We start from the raw sequence: 24,224 nt of genomic DNA on the forward strand, positions 1-24,224 counted from the left end.
CTTTTGCCTTAGTTTGCTGGCTGAAACCAGCTATCCAAGTTTTGAACATTTGACAGAATGCCCAACATAGATTAGTGCTATGCCACTCGCCACACAGAAAAGAGTGGCCAACTAACAGATGGCCACATGATAACTGGTCAAAAACCATCGGTATAATCTTCCATCACAATATAATTGTACTGTTAGCTTTGCCATGTCGATAATGAATGGACTTGGCACAAAAATCTTAATTGGTCAAGGAATTGCAGGAGTTCTGCGAGCTCTTATGCCATTCTTGATGTTGCATGCACCCATAAAGACAACAAGCATAATCCAAGCCTAAATCATCCACTATTTATTTCCTGGCACTCTCTCGAACCACCGTCAGATCAATTTACTTCCTGTAGCGTAATAGGTAGTCAGTACTTTTTGGTCTGCCAATAACTCCACAGGTATTTAAGTGCAAAATAACCGTGCTTTGTATCTTTTAATCCAGAAATCAATGGTGTGGCTTCCAAGGGTTGTTGCAATGCAGGTGTTAAACAAAGTTGGAATTCTGGGTTCTGTCTTTCAAAAACAGGAGCCCCAAAATTAGAATGCTTGTAAAAGGGGCAGAAATGTAGAATTTCGAGACAGATGATGAGCACAAGGGAGTAAGAAGTTCTTCTGATCTGGAAGAATCCGTGACCAGAAAGAAAAGGAACATCAAGAAGAGTGGAATAAATTTAAAGACTATTTGAATAAATATCATAATATTAAAAATTAGAAATTACTTGAAAGTACCAAATAGGCCTAGGATGAAAGTAAGAATTAGTGAAATAATTGAGATTTAGAACTTTAAGAAAAGTTAAGAGATTTGATTCTAATTGGAATATTGTGTTTTAATAATGATATTAGAAAACTGCTACATTTAAATACAAGGAAATTCAGATGGGAGGGCTCAGAGGAAGTCAAAACCATGTTTATGACATTAGAAGTTTAAGTAGTCAATTAATTTGTATTGTCTGGGTGTTTGTTGATACGTATTTTTATCTTCTTATTTTCTTTTTTGTTTATATTGGTGATTTTCTTTCTTTTTTGTTGTAATATGTGTTATATTTGTAAGAAACTTAATAAAAACTATTTTTTAAAAAAGGAAAAAAAAGTTCTTCTGATCTGAGAGAGGACCAAGCTCTCTGAGGCTGCCCTTGGATTGCCTGAGAGTATTCTCCTTGAGCAGGTAGGAGACAGAGCATCTGGGTAAAAATCCAAGCCAATCCATGATCGCCAAATCCCACCATCCTGTCACCACCACCCAAACAGATCCTCCCCTTTCCCTTAGCAGTAGCAGCAGCAGCAGCGAAGACACCCTCATTTCTGTTGCTTCATTCATGACGGATAATAGTGTGGCAGGGTGTGGGGGGTTAGGAGAGCTATAGTTCTTTCTGGGGTTGTTCACCTCTCATTTTAAGATTAGCTTTATGAGGCCCCAAGTTCTTTTTTGAGTTTGGTAGGACATTTCTGGCCTGCACTTGAAACAGGCAGAGGAGACAAAATGTGATGAAGCTCACGGCGAAGAGGACTCCTCTCAAGGGCACCCAACCTGCTTTGAAACATAAGCTTGATGTAGGAGGGCTATGTAGGCACAAGGAGAAGATGTCCTATCACAAGGACTACATTTGCCAAGGGTGGGAAGCCGAGATGGAGACCAAATGTGCCCATCTTCTTGGGAGATCCATGTGCAAAGGAAGGAGGAAATTGTTCATCACTGTGTGGGTCAGTTTCATAGATCAAGCTGCAGTTGTGCAGTGTGTGTCATGTTGAGTTTAAATTCACTGGCGCTGGCTTTTGAAAGCCCCAAAATGGTGGGATCAGGGCAGTGGCTGGGAACCTTTTTACACCAATGGGCCACATTCCATTGTGAGTCTGAGAACCATGTGTCAGTCTTGGGTGGGGCCCTGAGGGAAAGAATGAGTAACGCAGTAAAAAAAAGGTAAAGGTAAAGGACCCCTGGATGGTTAAGTCCAGTCAAAGGTGGCTATGGGGTTGCGGTGCTCATATTGCTTTCAGGCCGAGGTAGCCGGCATTTGTCCACAGACAGCTTTCCAGGCCATGCAGCCAGCATGACTAAACCGCTTCTGGTGCAATGGAACACCGTGATGGAAACCAGAGTGCACGGAAACGGCGTTTACTTTCCCACTGCAGCAGTACCTATTTATCTACTTGCACTGGTATGCTTTCGAACCGCTAGGTTGGCAGGAGCTGGGATAGAGCGACAAGAGCTCATCCCGTCGCGGGGATTTGAACCATCAACCTGCTGATTGGCAAGAGGCTCAGTGGTTTAGACCACAGCGCCACCTGCGTCCCGAGTAACTCAGTGGTACATTCCAGATACACAAAAGTCTGAGAATTTTATACCCGCAGCAACAAAACAAAACATCACTCCAGCAAAAATCCAGGCAGTTAGAGCTGACCAGCTAATGAAACAACTTGGAGGGGGTGGGGGATCTCCTATGAGCAGGAATCTGAGTGAAAGGAGGGTAGTTCCAGCCTCCAGCACATAAGGATGCTAGAGAACTGGACCTAGTAGGCTTCTAATGCTAGCAACATATGCTGGATGCACAGCTTCTGTTTGCTTTACTGGACACAGACTTGATACATACTGGAAGTATGCATTCTTTGCCCAACTCTACTCTGCTTTAGGACAATTTGTGAACTTCTCACTTAGAGTTGTATCCAATGAAGCCATCCCATTCACAAGGATTCCTGCTTGCTCAATGGAACTTGTCCACTCCCCCCAGCACTTCCCCCAATTCTGCTTCCTTCAATTCTCCAAAGCAGAATTAATTATTATTATTATTATTATTATTATTATTATTATTATTATTATTATTATTATTATTTGGATAGCGCATCAGGGAGGAGGAAAGGGAGGGGAAGTTCCATTGTGTAATAATGTATATACTTCTATATGTAGGAATGCACCTAAGACATTAAATATGTGATGAAGAGGCCCTCAAACACTAGTTTTAGATTTTAGTTCCTGTAAGAACAAATGTTTCTCTTCTAGAAGTGCAGCAAAGAGAGTTTAAACCCAGAATCTTGAGTCCCCCAGTTACTGGCTTTTAAAAAGCTGGAATATTAGAGCAATGATTCTTTAGAACTATCAATATCATTCTTATCACACTTACAGTCATTTCCATGAATTCCCATAACACTGTATGAAAGAGGGGTGGTTGCTAGTAACCACTAGGAAATTAATGAAGCACTCATCTAAAAATCCCACTTTGAAAATCCAAGGGGCACTTGGCTTTTAGGATGTTCCTGACACATCTTCTGTAGAGTATCTTTTGTGATGCTTTGAAAACCAGCGCTTCAATTATTGCATTAACTTTTCCTCATCTTGAACCTAATTCCGCACTCTTTAACCCAACCAAAATTAAGTGAATGACACTTCTTATTTTCTTCAAACTGAACACTGACTGCACAAATGAAGCTCCTAAGCATGGGTTTTAAAAAAAGCCAGCTGTTTAAAAGCAGCACAGAATTCCTTCTAATATATGAAACAAAATTAGATCTCCCCGCCCCGTGCAATGACACTATAATCCATCATCCAAGACATCTGTGAAATTACGTTCAATAACTTGGGGGTTTTTTGCATTTCTTTTTTGTCCTGAAAATGCTTCTAATCAATACTTGTTACTGCAGGAAGTAATTCTTATGTACTGTCTTTGACAACTCTATTCTAACAGCATTCTAATGCTGATGTTCTAATGCTATTAACTGGGCCGCATGCTACCCATCACAGCTCTTGACTCATAGTTTTTGCAAATGGGTTTATGGGCTCTCTTCTTGACTTGCTTTCCATGCAGGCTCTCCTCCTTACTACCTAGTTTCATCTAAGCGTAGCTTATCACAATGTCCAAATTTATTTTATTTTATTTATATCTCACCCTTCATCAGTTTTAATGATCCCAGGGTGCTTAGCAATCAGGCATTCACCCAACGTGGCATGTGCCCTGATTGGTTGTGTAGTGCTGAGGGAGTTTTCCTCTGTGTGTTTGGATGAATGTCTACTTGTTATGTACAAGGCCTGACCTAAGAAAGACCACTCTACTTGTTTCTCCGCAAATTATATACTGTTTTTGTTCAATTTGCTCAGTAGAGTGTTATCAAGACTTTTCTCTCTGGACTCAATTTCCATTATTTAATTGACTTTGCTAACAGTTTTTAGGTGCTGTTGAAATATAATTAGGTCCAGATTTAATTAACCCAGTTGATATTTAAGTTCACAAGCACTTTAATATGATAAAGACATGTTTTTGAGAAAGCTTGATGCAACCATGAATAACTAGAAGTTATATTTCAAGTTAACACCAGCTAAGCAGATTGCTCATATCTTGTGTGGTAACTCCTTTTTTTTTAACACCCCATGGTTACCTTTGACACATTTTTTTATTGTGTATCTTCCGTTACGTTTTGATTCTGGTTTGAATTTTTGTTACCCACTTTAAAGGGCTTAGGCTGAAAAGGATGTTTATGAATGTTGAAATAAAAATTCCTTCCTTGCAGGGGGTTGGACTAGATGACCCTCGGGATCCCTTCCAACTCTACAATTTGACAATTCTATGAAATATAAATTAAATAAATGTTTCGTTGATCTCCATTCCCTCCCACACCTGGAAATACCTGTACTTATATTGAAAATGGTCTCTGACCAAATGCCCCTGAGGAAAACTTGAATAAGCTCACAGCCAATTTGGGGAGTACCAAATCTTGGATTAAGTATTCCTCACAATGTGAGGTGTGCCCACTGAATGATTCCCCCAGAACCCTTTATACATTTATTTCAAAAAGAAACTTACTTTTATACGTTATTCTGGTGATGGTGTCTCTGTTAAGCATACGGTTTAGAAATGGATTTGATGATTCAGACACCTGTGAGAGAGATAATCTGTCGTCAAAAACCGGTCACCAAAAACACCTCATTTTGGAAAAGTGCATCTGTTTGGATGGTGGGTATTGGTGGAATAAAGCTGCAACTTGGGAATTGGCAGAAAGTTAACTTCTGAGGAGAAGCGCTCAACTCTGCACCCAACATAATTCTAAAGAAAGTCTGTATCACCCTGTGAATGAGGCAGAAGAACAGAAGCCTTTCTTCTGCGGAGGAAGGAGACGTTCAAGAAATTGGCAGGACGGGTTTCGACTAAAAGCAAACATATTCAAACCCTTTAATATATGTGTCTTCCTCATTTCTGGTCTTTGAGGTTGTGTGAGACACTGTGACACGAAACATGCTTTCTTCTTTGCCAGATCTATGAATCTGCTTCTCTTTTGTTTCTTCCACTCCTTTTATTCTCCTCAGGCCTCTGCCTCTATTTATTTTGATGCTTGGTTAAATTTTCATGTTGTGGTCATGATTCAAGGCCACACAGTTGTTGAGCAGAGCCTGACTGCAAATTTTATATAGGAGTTAATCAGCACTTGACATTTTGACTTGGGTTTGGATGACACGGGAAAGCAATAAGCGGTATCTTCTAGGAATTGCTCAGTACAAAAATCACATTCTCCACTAAGGAAGTCTTCAAAATTCATGAAGCAGCTATTCACACTGCCATCCGCCACCTCCCTCCAGCAGTGCGCTTCTCTCTCTTTTCTAGAAACATATTGTTGGTACTGGCAGAAGGGTAGGACTGGAACTGAGCAACCGAGAGACCTATTTTATTGGTCAGTCTTCTGTTGTTATGGAAGAAGCTCCAGTTGTGCCATACAGATCTTTTCTACATAAATATATATTATATATATTTAAAAACAACCTCTCCAAAAGTTAAGAAACAATTTGCCAAGGGCAAACAGATCAAAGCATCACTTGGTCCTGCGGGATGATTTAATGTGATGAGAGAAAAAGGGATTCTACAGAAGAAAAAATATTTGTGGAAAAAACCTACATGCCTAATCATTGGCAGCCTGCAATGTGAGGGCTGAACAATCTGTTTGGCAGCACAATCGGATCTGCCAACCGGAGTGGCTGCGAACCAGCTGAAAAAGCAGTAGGGAGGTGGGTTTGCTTAACCCTCTTCCACCCACTGCTTTTCCTGCTAAACCCCTCCCCAAGCCACTGTTTCCCTTGCCATAGCAAACACAAATCTGAGAACCCATATTCGGGAGAGGAGATGGCTGGAGAGAGGGCAATTCGTGTCCGACTCTAGGGTTGTGCGCCCATCTCACTTAAGAGGCCAGGGGCCAGCGCTGTCCGCAGACACTTCCTGGTCACGTGGCCAGCGTGACGAAGCTGCTCTGGCGAGCCAGCACCAGCGCAGCACACGGAAACGCCATTTACCTTCCCGCTATAAAGCGGTACCTATTTATCTACTTGCACTTAGGGGTGCTTTCGAACTGCTAGGTGGGCAGGAGCTGGGACCGAAAGATGGGAGCTCGCCCCGCCACGGGGATTTGAACCTCCGACCATGCGATCATCAAGCCCTAGGCACTGAGGTTTTACCCACAGCGCCACCCGCGTCCCTACTTCTTGCCAAATATCCACACTCAAATAATGTAACATGAGGCACCTAGCCAGGTTCATTGGGCGTAGGTACGTTGGCCCTCAATGGTTAGTGGTCATACATTGCCATACATTCTGGTAAGTTACTTCAGATACAGTGGCTGAATTTGCTTCCAGGACACTGTCCAGTAGGGAATTACAGCGAAGGTGGCAGAGCAGCAAAGAATATTGCATTTAAAGTGGAAAATACTGTTGAATCATTGTATGGGCAGAGATATAAAGATCCTCAGATTTTATTTTTAAAGTGCAGCCTGCAATTGCCCCTTATGATAATTTCCACAATTTTCTTGCCTGTTACTCATCTGTTTGACATCATTCTCCTCCACCTGTTGGACTTATATGCAAAGGATTTAAAATCAGAATGTATATGTTCAAACGAATATATACATAACATATTCAAATATATGTTCAGACGAATATATACATAACATATTCAAATATATATTCATCCACTTTACTACAGAATCTTTTTTTAAAGTTGCAAAACTGGGGACTGGGCAGTGGGTTGGTGATGTCATGAGTGCTAACCAATAGGTACCTCTGGCTTCTTTTTTTTAAAAAAAAAACAAAACAACAGAATGCAAATGAACAGGACGAGTTTCTCAGAGCTGACCCCAGAACACAAACATGTAGACATACAAATAAATGCTCTTCGAAAATTATATCTGCCTTCACCCCAAGTTTATGTACCTTGCCAAGTGAAGCTTTGATTATTTACTGGGGCTTTAAGGACTCGAAGTAGTAATTCTGAATTTAATATGAAATCCCTTTTAGAATATACTGACATTCAGTGTGCATCAAACCAATATGGCCACAGAAACATCCATTCTAATGCCATATGTTAAAAGATGGGAGGGAAAGAGGATCAGATAAGCATAGAGGCAGTAACAGTGCAACCCTATCAATGTCTGTTTAGAAGTAAGTTCTTTTGAGTTCAACGGGGTACAGGACTGCAGCCTAAAAGAGGGCCATAGTGGATGTTCTAAAAGCATCTTTGGAATTAAAACATCTCCATACACTTTTGAAAAAATGGAAATGGTCTGTTGCAATTGAATTTCACACCGAGTACTGAGCCACAGTGATCATTTTTCATCCTAAGGTATGGTGCACAAAGCTACTGAAGCAATCTACCAGCTATTAAAGCAATCTACCAGCAATCTACTTAGGCTGCAACCCTGTACACACCTGGACCTTACTTCTGTGTTGATATGTATTGGGAATGCACTGGAAGGAGGTTTAAATACAAGCAGCCACCAATGCTCCTAATTTCTTACAACCATCTGAAAGGAATGTAACTCAAAACAGATGAAATGGTACGATACTTACTTTCATAAATATAGAAACTACCACCAAGCCATTGGGACTTTTTGCAGCTTCTGTGACATTTGTATACAACTCATGGTTATAGTGGATTAGTTGAACCTAAGGACAGAGGGGAAAGCAAATAATAAATACTGGAAAATCAAACCCGCTGCTGTCTTTCAAAACGACAAATATCCTTTTTAGAAATTCAGATTTGTTTGCAATGCGATCTCCTACCAAGCTTGTAAATTCATAATAGCACTCCCCCCCCCCTTTTATCCTGGAGATTTTGCAGCCCGCATAATTTTAATAATTGCAGTGACCATCTGGCTTGTACTGGCGCTGCACCAGTTGTTCCTCCTCTCTATTGTCAATAAGTGAATTTAACACATTAAGATGCAAAATGCACCACAGAGGTCGGCACCGTTCTGCTGCTTGCCGTAGCAATTTGCCGCCATAGCCCAGGAGTGTGTCATCCCAGTCTGCAAAAGGATGGAGGGCTGGGGATGCGCCCTTTGCACAAGCATGAGAGGTAGAAGCTGGTGGTTAAGGTTTGTGATAACAACGCAGGATGAACAACTGAAAGCAATGCTCAGAACTTGACCCAGACTTCAAAACTGTGCATAACAACCACAGCTGTGCCACTTGTCACATGCTATGTGGAATACAACCCACCAATCGTCTCACAGGAACTATGCCCTTTACATGGTTGCTGCCTGAGTCCACACATAAACCACATTCCCCCCCAGACCCACCAAAAAAACCAATACAGTGGTACCTCGGGTTACATACGCTTCAGGTTACATACGCTTCAGGTTACAGACTCCACTAACCCAGAAATAGTGCTTCAGGTTAAGAACTTTTCTTCAGGATGAGAACAGAAATTGTGCTCCGGCGGCATGGCGGCAGCGGGAAGCCCCATTAGCTAAAGTGGTGCTTCAGGTTAAGAACAGTTTCAAGTTAAGTACAGACCTCTGGAACGAATTAAGTACTTAACCCGAGGTACCACTGTACTCAGGGGACAGCTACCCTACAGGCACCAATATATATTGAAACATGCAAAAGGGCTACTTTGGTTCTCTGGGTCGCAAATTATGCAGCTGTGATGTAAACCATGCAATTATTTTTGAGTACAGAGATTCTCCACCATCACCACCTTTGGGGCAGTGACTGCCCAGTAAACTAGGCTATGTGAAGATATATTGCACATGATAAACAGTACACTTTGGAGTAGGTTGCCGTATTTCAAAAAGTGAAGATCCAGGCAGAAAAGTTATTGAGCTTTTTTCTGTTCGTTTTCCACCAATTTCCAGACCCTGCTTGAGGCTGCAGTATTCTGGATATGTCCGGGAAATTTCGGACATATGGCAACCCAGCTTTAAAAAACCTATAGGTTGCTAAAAGTGTGCAGGATTTTGGCAGAGGGATCTGAATCACTGGAATCCTTTAACTAGAGGTTCCTAGTCATTTACCTTTCAAATTGGTATTCTTCCTGTGCCTATCTCCTTGCTTTCTGCTTTCCCACCAAGATCTTTCATTTAAAACCACTCTTTACTTTGTAAACCAAATTCTTCATTGCAAAGCCTTTTGGGGGAAAGGGGTTGCCTTGCTTTCAACACAATAAAATCCATCATGATGAGTAACTGCCATCAGCACCACCAAGAAGCAAAGCCGGAACATACGAAGCACACGCTGTCAACCATTTGAGTGGGATTAAATATGTAGATTGTTAAATGGTAATTGCCTGCAACTTGTGGGCACTACAGCAATGGATTCATCACAAAACATTGAGAAAAATGGAAGCTCTGGACGGAACACAGAGGCAAACATATTTGTTAGGTTTCGAGCAAATGGGGCGAGAGAACAGACCAGACGTCGTGAGAGGAGGCCTTGTTGACTGGCATTGTTATATCTTCATATATGGAGAAATAGACTGGAGCAGAACCCCCGACATTTAAGATTATATACTTAATCTTATAAATCAGGATAAAAATGGCGTGACTGGGTATGGTCGGCCAATTGGTGCTAAAGAAGGATAGAACTTTTTTTATGTATGCTACAACAGCAGCAAGAATACTCATCGCAAAGTATTGGAAGACAGAAGAACTACCCACCGTGGAAGAATGGCAGATGAAAGTTATAGACTATATGGGACTGGCAGAGATGACTGGCAGAATCCGAGACCAGGGGAAAGAGACGGCGGAAGAAGATTGGAAGAAATTTAAAGACTATCTTAAGAAATACTGTAAAATTGCCGAATGTTAAGACGATGTTGATTCTGAAATTAAGGGGTTGCTAGCTGTAATTATTATGAAAATATGAAAAGAAAGCTCAAAAATTTAATAGAAATTAAGGGAAGGATTTGTTGAAGAGAATTAATTAGAGAATGGAATGCAGTAAGGAGAGGTATGAGGAGGTCGGGAAAGTAAGTTTCATGAACATAAGGGAATGAAGTTATACATGTGGTTTTTTGCTTTTTTGTATGTATTTTTGTTTTTGTTTTTTGTGTTTTTTGCGACTTTTATGTTTTATAAAATTTGTGAAAATGCCAATAAATATCTTTTAAAAAAAACACAAAAAAACTAAAATGGTGTGACTTATCAATGCAGTTGTGGTCAGTGAAGTGGGGAGGCAGGTTGGCGTTGCTCACCAGCCTTCTGGACACGAAGCATTGCTGCCAATTCCTGAGAAAGGCAAGGTGAACGGAGTGGAGTGCAGTCCTGGCATGGCGGCACGAGCATCAGATGGGCTCTGCTGCCAGGTCTGCACCACCCCTTCCACTCCCTCTCTCCGGAAACAGCAGCGGTGAGTGGTGTCCACAAGGCAGGGGAGCAATGCCGCTCTGCCTGTGCCGCCCCTACCAACTGTTGTCATTGGCATCCATCTGGCTTGAGGGACAATGGAGTGCACCTCCAGGGGTGAAGTCAAACTCCTCCATCAGCAGCACCCAAGTGACCTCCCCGGGATGCAAGCCTGGGCAGTGTGAATAACAACAACAACAACAACAACAACAACAACAACAATAATATTTGTACCCCACCCATCTGGCTGGGCTTCCCCAGCCACTCTGGGTGGCTTCCAACAAAGATTAAAAATACATTAAAATGCCACACATTAAAAACTTCACTGAACAGGGCTGCCTTCAGATGTCTTCTAAATGTTAGGTAGTTGTTTATCTTCTTGACATCTGACGGGAGGGCGTTCCACAGGGCGAGCGCCACTACTGAGAAGGCCCTCTGCCTGGTTCCCTGTAGCTTAGCTTCTCGCAGTGAGGGAACCGCCAGAAGGCCCTCAGAGCTGGACCTCAGCGTCCGGGCAGAACGATGGGGGTGGAGACCTTCCTTCAGGTATACTGGGCCGAGGCTGTGTGTATGGAGGTCCTGGGTTGCCCAAACGACAAGACCCTCTCTCAGCATCACTGATGTGGTCCAAAGGAAAACAGAGCAATACGTTTGGCACCAGCTTGGCTGCAGGAGTTGATGGCAGGAGGAGTGCAAGACGCCATCCAACCATCTTAGCACTTCCACTTTGGAATTGTGTAGGTGCCCTTTATCTTTGGTTGTCTTGGGACATCTGCAGCCCACCTTGTCATTCATGGGCTTTCATGTATGCGTTTTTGGGACAGGTGAGATAACACCTTTGGTTCCAACTGGTCCAAGTTCACAAGCAAGCACCCCAAGCTTGAGGAGGCATCATTTGCAGCGTGCAATAAAACAGTGACAACAGCATGCAGTCCTGAAAGGCATCCGTCACTGTCTCTTGCAGTTCTGAGAGTTGATCCCAGCATCTCTGCCACACTGAACTCCTCTTGGACCACGTGTCTGCGTAGCAAAATCACCCCCTGGGTCATGTGACTGGGTGGCGAAATGCTTTGTATCTGATGCTTTTGGCTAGAGAAGTCTGACTGTGGCTTGAGTAGTGAAGAGAGCTATGTAGAACTTCAATTTAATTGCTAGAGAGAGAGAAAGAAGGTCTAAAGCAGGCAGATTTTAATAGGAAGGTCAACATGGTTGGTGCACTGTATTAATTTATCTTAGTTTATAACCCATCAGAGGAGAAAAATAATGCTTGACCTTTTTTTTAACGTTTGACACAGTAGGTTATTTTTTCAAGCAAGCAAACAAACTAAACCGGACAGAAGTAAAAATGTCAAAGGCAATGAAGTCATCTGCAGAGTTTTGACAGCCAGCAGAGCTGGAGGAAACATTAGTACAATCCTATTGTGGTCTGTCTTCTAAAGGGCCTTGTAAAGAATTAATGAGATTTCCCACTAAATGGTGACAAGAGGGCACAGGCTCATTAGCCACGGGTTTATGATTTTATTGTACTTTTTTATTATTATAACATCTTTAGACTTCGGGATTGTGCCCCTGTTGGCATTTTTTTGGACTCGGTAGCAAAGGGTTTCATCTTTATTTCCTAGCACTCACTCCAGAAGCCAAGGGCAGGCAAGGAGTTCAAGAAGAAAGAGGTGATGACCTTTGGCTTGCTGTATTTTCCTCTCTGCTAACTCTCAGAGATGGAGTTATCCATGTTGCTTCAAGGAAAGGAGCTGCGATTATAAGGCATAATGAGCCCAAAAGGGTTGTGGACAGAGTTCAGCTCCTGATTCGGTAATTGCGAGGCCGTCTGTGTAACAAACAAATGCTGGATGTGCACTCCTGAAAGAAGAGTTTGTGTGATCAACAGAATAAAATAAATAATAATAATAATAATAATAATAATTATAATTATAATTATACCCTGCCCATCCGACTGGGCTTCCCGATGGCTACATTGAAGTCTAACAATGCTCATGAGAGAGGTTTTCACTGAGATGCTACTACAGTGGTGGTACTTCGGGTTAAGAACTTAATTCGTTCTGGAGGTCTGTTCTTAACCTGAAACGGTTCTTAACCTGAGGTACCACTTTAGGAAATGGGGCCTCCCGCTGCTGCCGCACAATTTCTGTTATCATCCTGAAGCAAAGTTCTTAACCCGAGGTACTATTTCTGGGTTAGCGGAGTCTGTAACCTGAAGCATCTGTAACCCGAGGTACCACTGTACAGCTAATGGGATTGGGGCACACATTATGAGGGAAGCACGAGTTCCCAGCCCTGTGGTTTACTTCACAGCTCCCAAGAAGAGTATGAAGTAGTGGCCTCGTGGGAGTCATGAGAACTTGACAGAGAGACCTGTAGGACTATATTTGTCCCCTGTGCCTGAGGTTGCCCACCCCGGTCTAAAGTCTGTATCACCTTTTACTGTTTGATTCAGTGACGATATTGTGCAGGTAAATTATACCAGCATTTTCTGTGGTTGCTCTGAATCCATTGGGAATCCAGTATTCTAGGCCCAGCATATTTGGATATGTGAATAGTTCCCAGGAACTGGGACATTTATATACAATGCAATTTATACAAAATGTTCTACCAATCTTTCAGCCCTTTCAACACCCTTGGGTTTTTCCATGGTCCCCCCATTCCCTCCTCTGAAAAGAGTACAACATAAGAATGCATGTTTGGGGCACAAAATGTAACTGCACGTGAATGTCCGAGAAATTTAGTATGACCTACATGTCCTCTAGCCCTTCCTAGCTTGGAAAAGTTAATATAGTGAATGTAGTATTATGCAATCATATTAATGGAGGTATTTATGAGTAGGCAGTAAGTAATTATCCCCACTCCCGGGATGTTCCAAATAATTTATGTGATCAAGGTTTAACTAAATTGTGATCCACTTTGGCTCCCCAGATTGTAGGCTCCTGACTCTCCTACCCTCCTGTGTACTTAACTTCTTGTTGATTTTTGGCTGAATTAATTAAATACATCAGCCATTTTAATAATAAAATTGACTTAAAATCTCATGGCAAGTAGATTTAAACACCATTTATAATGAAAGGCCAACTACTTTAAATCAACTTAGCAGATGGGGATTGTAACAACTCCTATTTCATTACAGCTGGAGTAATTCATGGCATTAAAATGGCTGTTTGTAAAATAAATGGGCCACAAGAGATGGGGGCGAGAGGGAGAGAGAGAGGAAAGGAAAAATCAGGATGCTGTGGTAATGGGGAAGTATAGGAACAAAGAGAACCATCTGTCTTTGATCTTATTCCTTCCTACTACCTTGGGTCAGAGAGGAAGAGAAAGTTGAAAGAAGAAAGACCAGGAGCAAGAAGAAATGAAGGTTGTGGGAAGAAGAATCATCACTCAAAACGAAAGGGTGTGTGTTTGAGTATGTGAGAATGAAGGAATAGGGAGGGGCTGGACTACGTGGTAGGTTGCCTACAGCAGAGGAGGAAATTGTCCATAGAACTGGGAGTTTTGGTGCACAGATGATCAATCTGTGTGATGTAATCCATTGTACAGTCAAATGCAACATTCCTTATTTCCCTAGAGTGGGCACAGGAAGGGGGACATCCAGTCCTATTCCACTGGTCTGGAGCTTCTCCCCCTGCATGTGACCTGGGAGATGGGTGTGACTCTGGCTGACTCCATAAAAGAGCCGAGTATTGCAGCCATTTTCTCACTTGCAGTCTTGTTGTTTTTCCCCTGCAGCCATTTTGTGTTATCTTAATGTAATTTTGCTGTCTGCTGTCTCTCAGCCAGCAGCACATGGGTTCAGTCTCCATATGAGATGAACTCACAGTTTCTTTATAACAACAACAACAACAACAAACAACAACAACAACAATTTTTTATTTATACCCCACCCTCCCCAGCCAAGATGGCTAACACCAGGTATAAAAACAATTGACTAAAATACAACTTGAATACACCATTAAAATGCAGCCTCATTTCAGTAGAAACTCAAATCAAAAACTTTTTGGGGGATGAAAACATCAAATCTTCACCAAGGCCAACTATCCAGACTGGTCCTACGTGGGCCAGAAAAAAGTTAGGCAAGTCCCCAAATAGGAGTTCCATCACAGAAGGAGAAAGGAAAGAGGGGGAGGGGATCAAGTTGATTCCAAGCCAAAGGACAGGCGGAACAACTCTGTCTTACAGGCCCTGCGGAAAGAAATCAGATCCTGATTTATGTAATCACTAAGTTAAACCTTCCTTTCAGGGATCATATTGTGAACTGAAATGTGAGTAAACTTTTCGTTACTTTACTCAGAAAGTCTCTTGTGCCTTTATTCCACCAGGAAACAATTTTAACTAAGAGATTCAAACGAATCTGCAAACTAGCTTCCAGCTATATTAAGGGGAATCTCCTCTGCTGCATCACTTACTAGTGTGAGTGAAGGAAGGATAAAACTTATTCAATATATCCTTGCCTACCATCCTTAACATTCCCACACAAGCTACTGGAAAATTATCTAGGAACAGTTGGTATGTGTGGCAAGCCAACCATTTGGAGAATGGACCCTGAGTTTTTGTTCCATCTTGACGTAAACCCAATATAATTTCATGCAGTGGGCATTTCACCAGATGAAGGTGGAGAAACAAGTCTAAGAGCTCTGAAACGGCAAACCTTTGAGTTCCCAGCCTAAAATGACTTTTAAGACCCCCATAGCAAGGAGGGCCTGCAGTAACTGAATTGGAATGCATTCTTAGTGCAGGGCAATTTCCTTCTGGAACATCCTGACCACTCTTGGCTGGTCAGTCTCGACTACTGGGTCTCAAATGGACTTAATGAGCTGACGAATGGCGGTTCACTGAAATTCAAGAATGGCAGAGCTGCTTCATAAGAAGATCCCTGCTGGATCAAACCAATGACCCATCTCATCCAGCAACCTGTTCTCACAGGGGTCAAGCAGTTGCCTACAGAAAACCCTCAGGCAGCACCTGAGGACAACACCACTCTCCCCATCTGTGCTTTCCAGCAACTGATATTTAAATGCATTACTGCCTCTGACCATGGAGGCAAAGTACAGCCACTGTGTGGCAAGTAGCCATTGATAACACTTCACTGCAAAGGCAAGATAATAAGAACGTACACAAAAAGAAGGTACCTTTTATCATATGTGGTGGAAATGTAAGGTAGTAAAATAATTTTGGGAAATGATATATAATGAGTTGTAAAAAATTTTTTTTATAAAAATAACTTGAAGCCTAGGTGCCGAAAATATTATTTATGTATGCAACCATGGCTGCGCGGATGTTATTGGCTCAGCGATGGAAAGAAGATAAAGTCCCTACCAAAGAAGAATGGCAGATGAAGTTGATGGATTATGCCGAATTGGCAAAAATGACTGGAAGAATCAGAAATCAGGGAGACCAAAATTTTAATAAGGAATGGGGAAAATTTATAATTTACCTTTAAAAACATTGCAAACAGTTAAAATCGTTAGTAGAATTGGAATTTACACTTGTATTTTAATGGTGAATTTTGGACGCAATGGAGAGGTAAAAGATTTGGATTATCATAAAAGATGCAGGAGGAAATGATTAACAATAGGACCCACAAATGGGAATTTATGGAATTCTCTTTTTGTTTTGTTTGACAATTGTTTGTAAATTTTAAAATCTGAAAATTAAATAAATAAAAATAAAAGCTGCTCTGCCACCTTCTGGAGAAACAGTAGAGATATTAATGGACAAGTGAAACTTGTGTTAACTACAGATTGGCTTTTAAGTCTTTAATTTTTTTATTCAGACTGCCATACATTTTAGCATCGCTCCCTTGCCACTGTGTTTTACCATCAGGTTCTTGATTTTAAGCACAAAGGCAGAGCATGTGATGGTGAGTAATTTCTCCTACCCATGGGGCACCCTTCCTGGTCTCCTCCTCCTTTTATCTAATTGACATGTAAATTCAGGCCAGGGATACTGCAGCCAGAGTCCTCTGTGGGCCATGAGGAATCTGACATGTGGCCCTAGGAACCTGTCAGACAAGAGACAGTGAGAAATTACCCTTGTAGCGCCTCAGGTGTTTCGGCTTTTGAGTTGTGGGTACAGGCGAACTAATGCCAGTGTACTTGAAGAAGCAAAGATCACCAGTGTCAAAGCAATGGTTCTTCAACATCAACTTCATTGGACTGGTCATGTTGTAGAATCATAGAATCATAGAATCATAGAATCATAAAGTTGGAATAGACCACAAGGGCCATCAAGTCCAACCCCCTGCCAAGCAGGAAACACCATCAGAGCACTCCTGACATATGGTTGTCAAGCCTCTGCTTAAAGACCTCCAAAGAAGGAGACTCCACCACACTCCTTGGCAGCAAATTCCACTGTCGAACAGCTCTTACTGTCAGGAAGTTCTTCCTAATGTTTAGGTGGAATCTTCTTTCTTGTAGTTTGGATCCATTGCTCCGTGTCAGCTTCTCTGGAGCAGCAGAAAACAACCTTTCTCCCTCTTCTATATGACATCCTTTTATATATTTGAACATGGCTATCATATCACCCCTTAACCTCCTCTTCTCCAGGCTAAACATGCCCAGCTCCTGATCATCGTCTTCCAAAGCAACTACTCTATTCCAAACTTAAAAATGGAAAGCGTAATGCTGGTGGTCAACGAAAGAGGTTTAAAGACTCTCTCAAAGCCAATCTAAAAAAAGGTAGTATAAACACCGACAACTGGGAAACACTGGCCTGCGAGTGCTCCAATCGGAGAACAGCCTTTACCAAAGGTGTCATGGGCTTTGAAGACACTCAAACTCAGGACAAAAGGGAGAAATGTGCTAAGAGGAAGGCACATTTTGCAAATCCACACCGTGATCAACTCCTGCCCAGAATCCTATGTCCCCACTGTGGAAGGACGTGTGGATCCAGAATTGGTCTCCACAGTCACTTACGGACTCACTGTTAAGACCGTGTTCATGGAAGACAATCTTACTCGGCTAAGAGTGATCACCAAAGAAGACTGGCTTGAACTCTTCCCATCCCAATTGGGAGAAAATCCATTTGTATGTGCCCGCGATGGCTGTTCTGTTTCAAAGCATTTTTATAGTGTGTGTGTGGAATACAGCTCCATGACTGGTTCCTCAGCTTAGCACAAAAAAACAAATAAGCCGGCCTTTGTTGGGCAATCAGAAAGCTATTTCTGTGTTTTCCTTCTTTTCGTAAAACAGGTATTAGCATTTGAAATAGATATCTTTAAAAGATCCTGCGAGGCTGCTTTGCTTTGTAGAGTCACCTCAAGAGCTCTGTCTAAATGGCTTGAGACCCAACGCTTGGTTTATCATCAATCTTCCCTGCTGTTCCTAACACAGCTATGATCAGTGGAGACACTCAGCCTGACAAACGCTTTATTTAAAAGAGAAGGCGCTGATGGCAAAGTGTGCTCTGCCTCGAGGTCGCTTGTTTGTCTCAATATAGTTTGTATTAACAGTAAGTGCCTTGACAGGTATGTCTATTATTGGGAGAATGCCTCTGGTTATTAAATTGATGCATTTTAAACTACATACGGTAGAGTCTGAATCATGCATTTAAACCTGGGTATCTGCATGTTAACTGCGGGGTGAAGTCTGGGCATTCAAAAATCTTGCACAGGAGTTTGAGGTCTCTGTGCCCCACTCCCTCCCTCTTTTTATTATTATTTATTAAATTTGTATACCGCCCTATACTCACAGGTCTCAGGGCAGTTACAACATAAAATCACAGAATACATAATAAAAACAAAAACAAAACAACCCCCCTCTCGTTCACCTCTGCGTATTAACTTCTCCTTGTCTCTCTACAAATCGATATACAGTGGTACCTCGGGTTAAGTACTTAATTCGTTCCAGAGGTCCGTTCTTAACCTGAAACTGTTCTTAACCTGAAGCAGTGGTGTAGCGTGGGGGGTGCAGGGGGGGCCGGCCGCACCGGGCGCAACATCTGGGGTTAGGGCAAATCCACGGGTTAGGGGGTGCAAATCCACAGGTTAGGGGGCGCAAATCCACAGGTTAGGGGGCGCAAATTACTTGCCTTGCCCCGGGTGCTGACAACCTACGCTACGCTGCTGACCTGAAGCACCACTTTAGCTAATGGGGCCTCCTGCTGCCGCTGTGCCGCCGCACACGATTTCTGTTCTCATCCTGAAGCAAAGTTCTTAACCCGAGGTACTATTTCTGGGTTAGCGGAGTCTGTAACCTGAAGCATATGTAACCTGAGGTACCACTGTACTTCTATAAATTGGTTGCCAACGTAAGTGCAAGAGACTATCTAGGTTGCTTTGTCTGATCACACTGTTCTTCAAGACCTAATGCTGGTTATGGGGTCTCCAGAGCTGGAGGTGGCATTATGTCCCCCGATCCTGCAGATCCCCTGTCTTGGGTGAGGTCTCAGGGGCTGAATCTACAGATACATATTTTAAAAATGCTGTGAAAATGCTTTTTTTAAAAAAGTTTTGAAATATATATGGAATTTGCCATTAGCTCACTAGCACCATCTTGTGTCACATTGATATAATGCACTTAAAACGTTCTATTTGCAGCTGTGTAGCTGAGCCCAGTTATTCCATCTGGTTGCCCCTTTATTCCCCATGTCTTGCTCATGCTATGGTCCATGATTTCTCAGGAGGAGTCCTTGTCTACTTCCATCTCTGGAAGCCTTGACAGGTCTTGACAGTTTATTGGGGGTATCCAGACCATAAGGAAGTCTCTGAACCATGACGACGATTGAGGCACAATTCTGACCAGCTGTTTAAATTGCTGAATGAACATTTTATACATTTGTGCCAATGCATTTAGGAGTAAGGAGGGGAGGTGAGAAAAATCACAATGCTAGTCTGAAATGTGAACCTCGTCTCAGAACTTGCACCTTATCCCTTACCTAGCTTGGAAGTTTCTGAGGCGTACAGAACTGAGAACCTGAAAATATGGACACCTACTGGATAAATAAGTTCCTTCCAGTATGGAATATCTTAGGGAGCGGGAACTAGTCATTTTTGCTTAGTAAACTCTGAAACACCATATGCATTAATGGTATATTACTATTATAACTAAAAGGGACGTGGGTGGCGCTGTGGGTTAAACCACAGAGCCTAGGACTTGCCGATCAGAAGGTCAGCGGTTCGAATCCCCGCAACAGGGTGAGCTCCCGTTGCTCGGTCCCTGCTCCTGCCAACCTAGCAGTTCGAAAGCACGTCAAAGTGCAAGTAGATAAATAGGTACCGCTCCGGCGGGAAGGTAAACGGCGTTTCCGTGCGCTGCTCTGGTTCGCCAGAAGCGGCTTAGTCAGGCTGGCCACATGACCTGGAAGCTGTACGCCGGCTCCCTCGGCCAATAAAGCGAGATGAGCGCCGCAACCCCAGAGTCGTTCACGACTGGACCTAATGGTCAGGGGTCCCTTTACCTTTACTAGTATAACTACAACCACTGTTAGGGCACCAATCATTTTAGCAAGTCCTTGCGAATATTAACAACTACTGCACATTTTCAATGGAGAATTAGAAGGAGCAAGCAGATCATAGCTATAGGGAGCTTCAACACCCCCCCCCCCAATAATTTAGCACCAAGAGCATTGTTTACAGTGAAGACTGCAGAGAAAAATCCCCTTTCAGTTCTGGTTTTGAGCTTCCAAGCCCTTGTTATAAGCTATTGATTTTCTTCGGAAGATTCCCTTTGTAAGATTAATTTGCCACAGAACAACTGAGCCTTCTTTGCTTCCCTTGAGGAAAAAAGCCTCTTTTTTGTTCTTTCTTTCAGGGAGAGGGGTAGAATTAAGATTAATTACTCTTATTTTAGCTGACAATTCCCCCCTCCCCCATATCAGAATGCATCCTGGTTCCATCTCCAAAGACTGCATGTTTGAGACACAGCAGTTTTGAGCAATCCAAATATAGAGGAGTCTTGCTAAGAGTAATCTATATTATGGTTTTTCCTATTACTAAAGCAAGAATTCAGCAGGTCAGTAAGGGGAAACTCTCATTCTGTAGCAAAGCAGCATAGTTCTGGCTGGCAACAGAAACAAAATTTGGAAAATGACAGTGGAAAATGGTGCCTAATGGAAGGTAGAAATAGATAGAGGCTTTAAAAAAAAGGTGTGTGTGGGGGGGGGAGAATGAACGTGAATACATGATGTCTCTGATGTCCCTATTCATTTCCTTTGTCTCTGGCCAAACAGCTTTGTAGATGTTTGAACAGCTACAAAAAGCCATGATCAGAGATGATATTATGAAGAGTCCAGGGCTCCCCCCCCAGCTGGAACTCACTGGAACTCAGTTCTGGCACCTCTCAGGTTGATGCCATTGCCATTATAAGACAACAAGGAAGGTGTTCGTGGCGAGTTCTGGCCCCTCTTTTTCTAGAAAAATGGTACTGAATGAATCTAAACACCAAGGGAAATTTTGCTTCGATCTGAAATAACTACATTGTCCATCTCTCACTCTACCAACAAACCAGCTGAACAGAGTCAGTGTAGTAATTCGCATAATGGACTGGGACCTGGAAGACCATGGTTCAAAATCCCACTTGGCAATGAAGCTGATTGGTGACCTCAGACTGACCATTATCCCTCAGCCTAACCTACCTTACAGGGTGGTTGTGAAAACAAACTACAGAGCGAGAAAGCATGTAGGCCATCTTGTAGACTTCTTGAAGAAAAAGTGGGATATAAACGTATACCTGAAGGAGCGTCTCTACCCCCATTGTTCAGCCCGGACACTGAGATCCAGCGCCGAGGGCCTTCTGGCGGTTCCCTCATTAGGAGAAGTGAGGTTACAGGGAACCAAACAGAGGGCCTTCTCGGTAGTGGCGCCCGCCCTGTGGAATGCCCTCCCTTCAGATGTGAAGGAAATAAGCAGCTATCATATCTTTAAAAGACATCTGAAGGCAGCCCTGTTTAGGGAAGTTTTTAATATTTGATGCTGTATTGTTTTTAACACTCAATTGGGAGCCGTCCAGAGTGGCTGGGGAAACTCAGCCAGATGGGTGGGGTATAAATAATAAAATATATTATTATTATTATTATTATTATTATTATTATTATTAGGCCCTTTCTGTTGTAGTCTTGTCTACTGAGCAACAATGTGCAAAGCTCAGAGGAGTGGAAGGCCGGCCAACCAGAAGAGTCTTTGAGGTGTACTTGCCTTGAGGCAGAATCAGGTCCAGTCCTAGGGTCGGGCAAACAGCAATCCACATGGTCAGTCTGTCCAGGGGTCAGGGAATCCAGTGATCATGGGGTCAAGTGTCACGATGAGGAGGAAACAGCGAGGTAGGACCAGGAACTACAAGCATCTGACTGCTGCTGGAAGCTCTGCTTAAGAAGGCTGAAGCCAGCTGGTTCTCATCAATGCCTCCTCCCCTGTATCCTTGAAGGCTGATCAGCTGCAGGTGGAGTCACTTTGCCTTCTCCCCCTTCAGGCTGCTGTTCAGCAGGTGAAGCTGACTCCTGGCCCATGACAAAACTCCCCCTTGCAAATTCTCTTCTGTCCCACATTGGTGTTATTAGCAAACCACAGGGCTGGGAACTCATGCTTGCCTCTTAAGGTGCCTCATAATAAATAAACAGAATAAAGTTCCATTGCTGTCAGATAGAGAGCATAGCTGTTGCAAAGCACACAGGGCGTCCTGGTTCAATACCTAGTTCTCCAGCCAGAAGGACCAGGTGGCAGGGATAGGCTTTAGACTCCAGAAAGCTGCTGTCCAGAAGGTTGTATGTAGGCGGAGACTCTGTCTGCTTGCTTGCAGCTCAGATTGGGGAGATACATAAGCCTCTCTCTTGTGGCAACTGCCTCACTGGGGACTCTTCTCATTGCACACCCAGGTGTAGCTGAGAGACGTAGGACTGATGGACATGCCATCTACTAACTTGTAAGTGTACTTTTGACAATGAAGAGTAAATTCCTCACTCTGGACATTCTTCCCTGACAGCGATGCGACCAAACAGATGGCCAAATAGTTTGATAAGGCAAAAGGCACCTATCACTGCTATATTTCCCATTGGAAATGAACAGCTAAACAAAAAAAATTCACTGAAAACTGATCATTTCTCTCAGACAGAAAGAAACAAAACCATTGTTTGAAATCTCTCATTCCCATGCTATTTGGAAAAGTTTCTTTAAAAAGGTTTACCGATCCTTTCAAAAACAGAAAGAAATACTGTCATTTAATGAGAGGGCTCACCACACAACTGTTTCACAAACAGTAAACATATTATTATTATTATTATTATTATTATTATAAAAAGAAATGTGTAATAGGTTGCATCCGGACTTCTTTTTTTTTTAGTTCTTCAAGGCTGTTTGCTTTCCCCCTTGAGTGCTGGAGCACACATGAACCATGTTTTGTTTTAAAGCAATGACATTCTTGCTGCAGCAAGAATTATAATGCAATTCCCAGGAGATGTAAACAGATGAGCCAAGCCAGTGGGAAAAACACACACAGAGAGAACTTGATTTAGTTGGAAATCCCTCCCTCCCTTCTAAATACAGCGGTTAGTTAATTCTGGTTCAGATATTAATAATTTCTTTACATGATGCATCCTGACTGTGCCCCTATTTTACACCGCCCCCACTGTCAGTGGGATCCCTCATCAGGACCCAAAGCTTTTCATGGATGGAAAGAACTTTTCTGCTGCTAAAACCATGGATTCAGCCCAACTGGTTGAAATTGCAAGAGCAAGAATACGATGCTATTATTATCATCTTGAAAGTTCAGAGCTGAGATTTGAATCGGGCATTTGTGTGATGCACAAAAGTAAGCTATAGGACTTTAGAGGTGTTCAGGTACTAAAGAAACTACCAGCTGGTTATTGTTTCTCAGTGTTTTAATTTTGTAAACCACTCTGCAACCAAGTCTGGTGAAGGCCAGCACACACCTATCACGGCATTCTGCAGAAGGGGGCAACCTGAAGACACCATCCTATCACGTTGTCTGTGTCAGCTTGCATTTCTTAGTGCAGAAAGGATTGATCTGTTGTGTAGAGATCTTTCCTATTCTAATTAATTCAAGAGGGTTCTGGAAGCTTCTGTGTGTGAAAGAAACAAGCAGAAGGTTCATGATATTTGGGTTATTCCTTCAGAGAAGCTGAGTACAGCTGGCTTAAACTGGTTCTGTTATCTCTTCTGTCAAGGTCATGCTGACTATAAAAGTAAGGCCAGAAGGAGCCTGGGTTTCACTTTTCTCTTTCTATCTCTTTTCCTTCTGGTGCGGTGTTCTGTATATCGTAGTCTTATTATAAGTTGTTGTAAGTTTAAGTTAAGTCTGCTGCAACTGGATTTCCTGTGGACAGTGAATATCTGTCAACTTTCCCCCTTTTTAAAGGGAAATTCCCTTATTCTGAATAGGATTCCTCGCAAGAAAAGGGAAAAGTTGACAGCTATGGGACAGTGTCAATCCTGAATGTATTGGATTTGTGACCATTATGCTCATTTGCCTTCAGTTGCGGTAAACTCTGCTGGATGAAATATTAATTGCCTCTGGTCTATTTTTTTGGGGGGGATCCTGCAGCGTGTTTAAGTTTTTACTCTGCTAACTATACATTGGAATCTGCTCTGGATCAATATTGAGTAGAATTCCATGACAGTCTGCTCCACATGATGTTGGAAT

General features: G+C 42.5%; 1 protein-coding gene across 5 annotated transcripts in view; it reads right to left on the reverse strand.

The window, feature by feature from the left end:
- The window catches only part of CA10 (carbonic anhydrase 10), a 342,227-nt gene that overhangs the window by 17,765 nt on the left and 300,238 nt on the right, over nt 1-24,224 (reverse strand). For all 5 annotated transcript variants that reach the window (XM_077923947.1, XM_028711158.2, XM_077923948.1 and 2 more), the window contains 2 exons: nt 7,847-7,942; nt 4,824-4,896 (listed from right to left, as the gene is read on the reverse strand). In XM_077923947.1, coding sequence (XP_077780073.1) covers nt 4,824-4,896; nt 7,847-7,942 — 169 coding nt within the window. The remainder of the gene's footprint in view (nt 1-4,823; nt 4,897-7,846; nt 7,943-24,224) is intronic.

Source organism: Podarcis muralis, chromosome 2, assembly GCF_964188315.1.
Source record: "Podarcis muralis chromosome 2, rPodMur119.hap1.1, whole genome shotgun sequence".
In the NCBI taxonomy this organism is placed as follows: Eukaryota; Metazoa; Chordata; class Lepidosauria; order Squamata; family Lacertidae; genus Podarcis; species Podarcis muralis.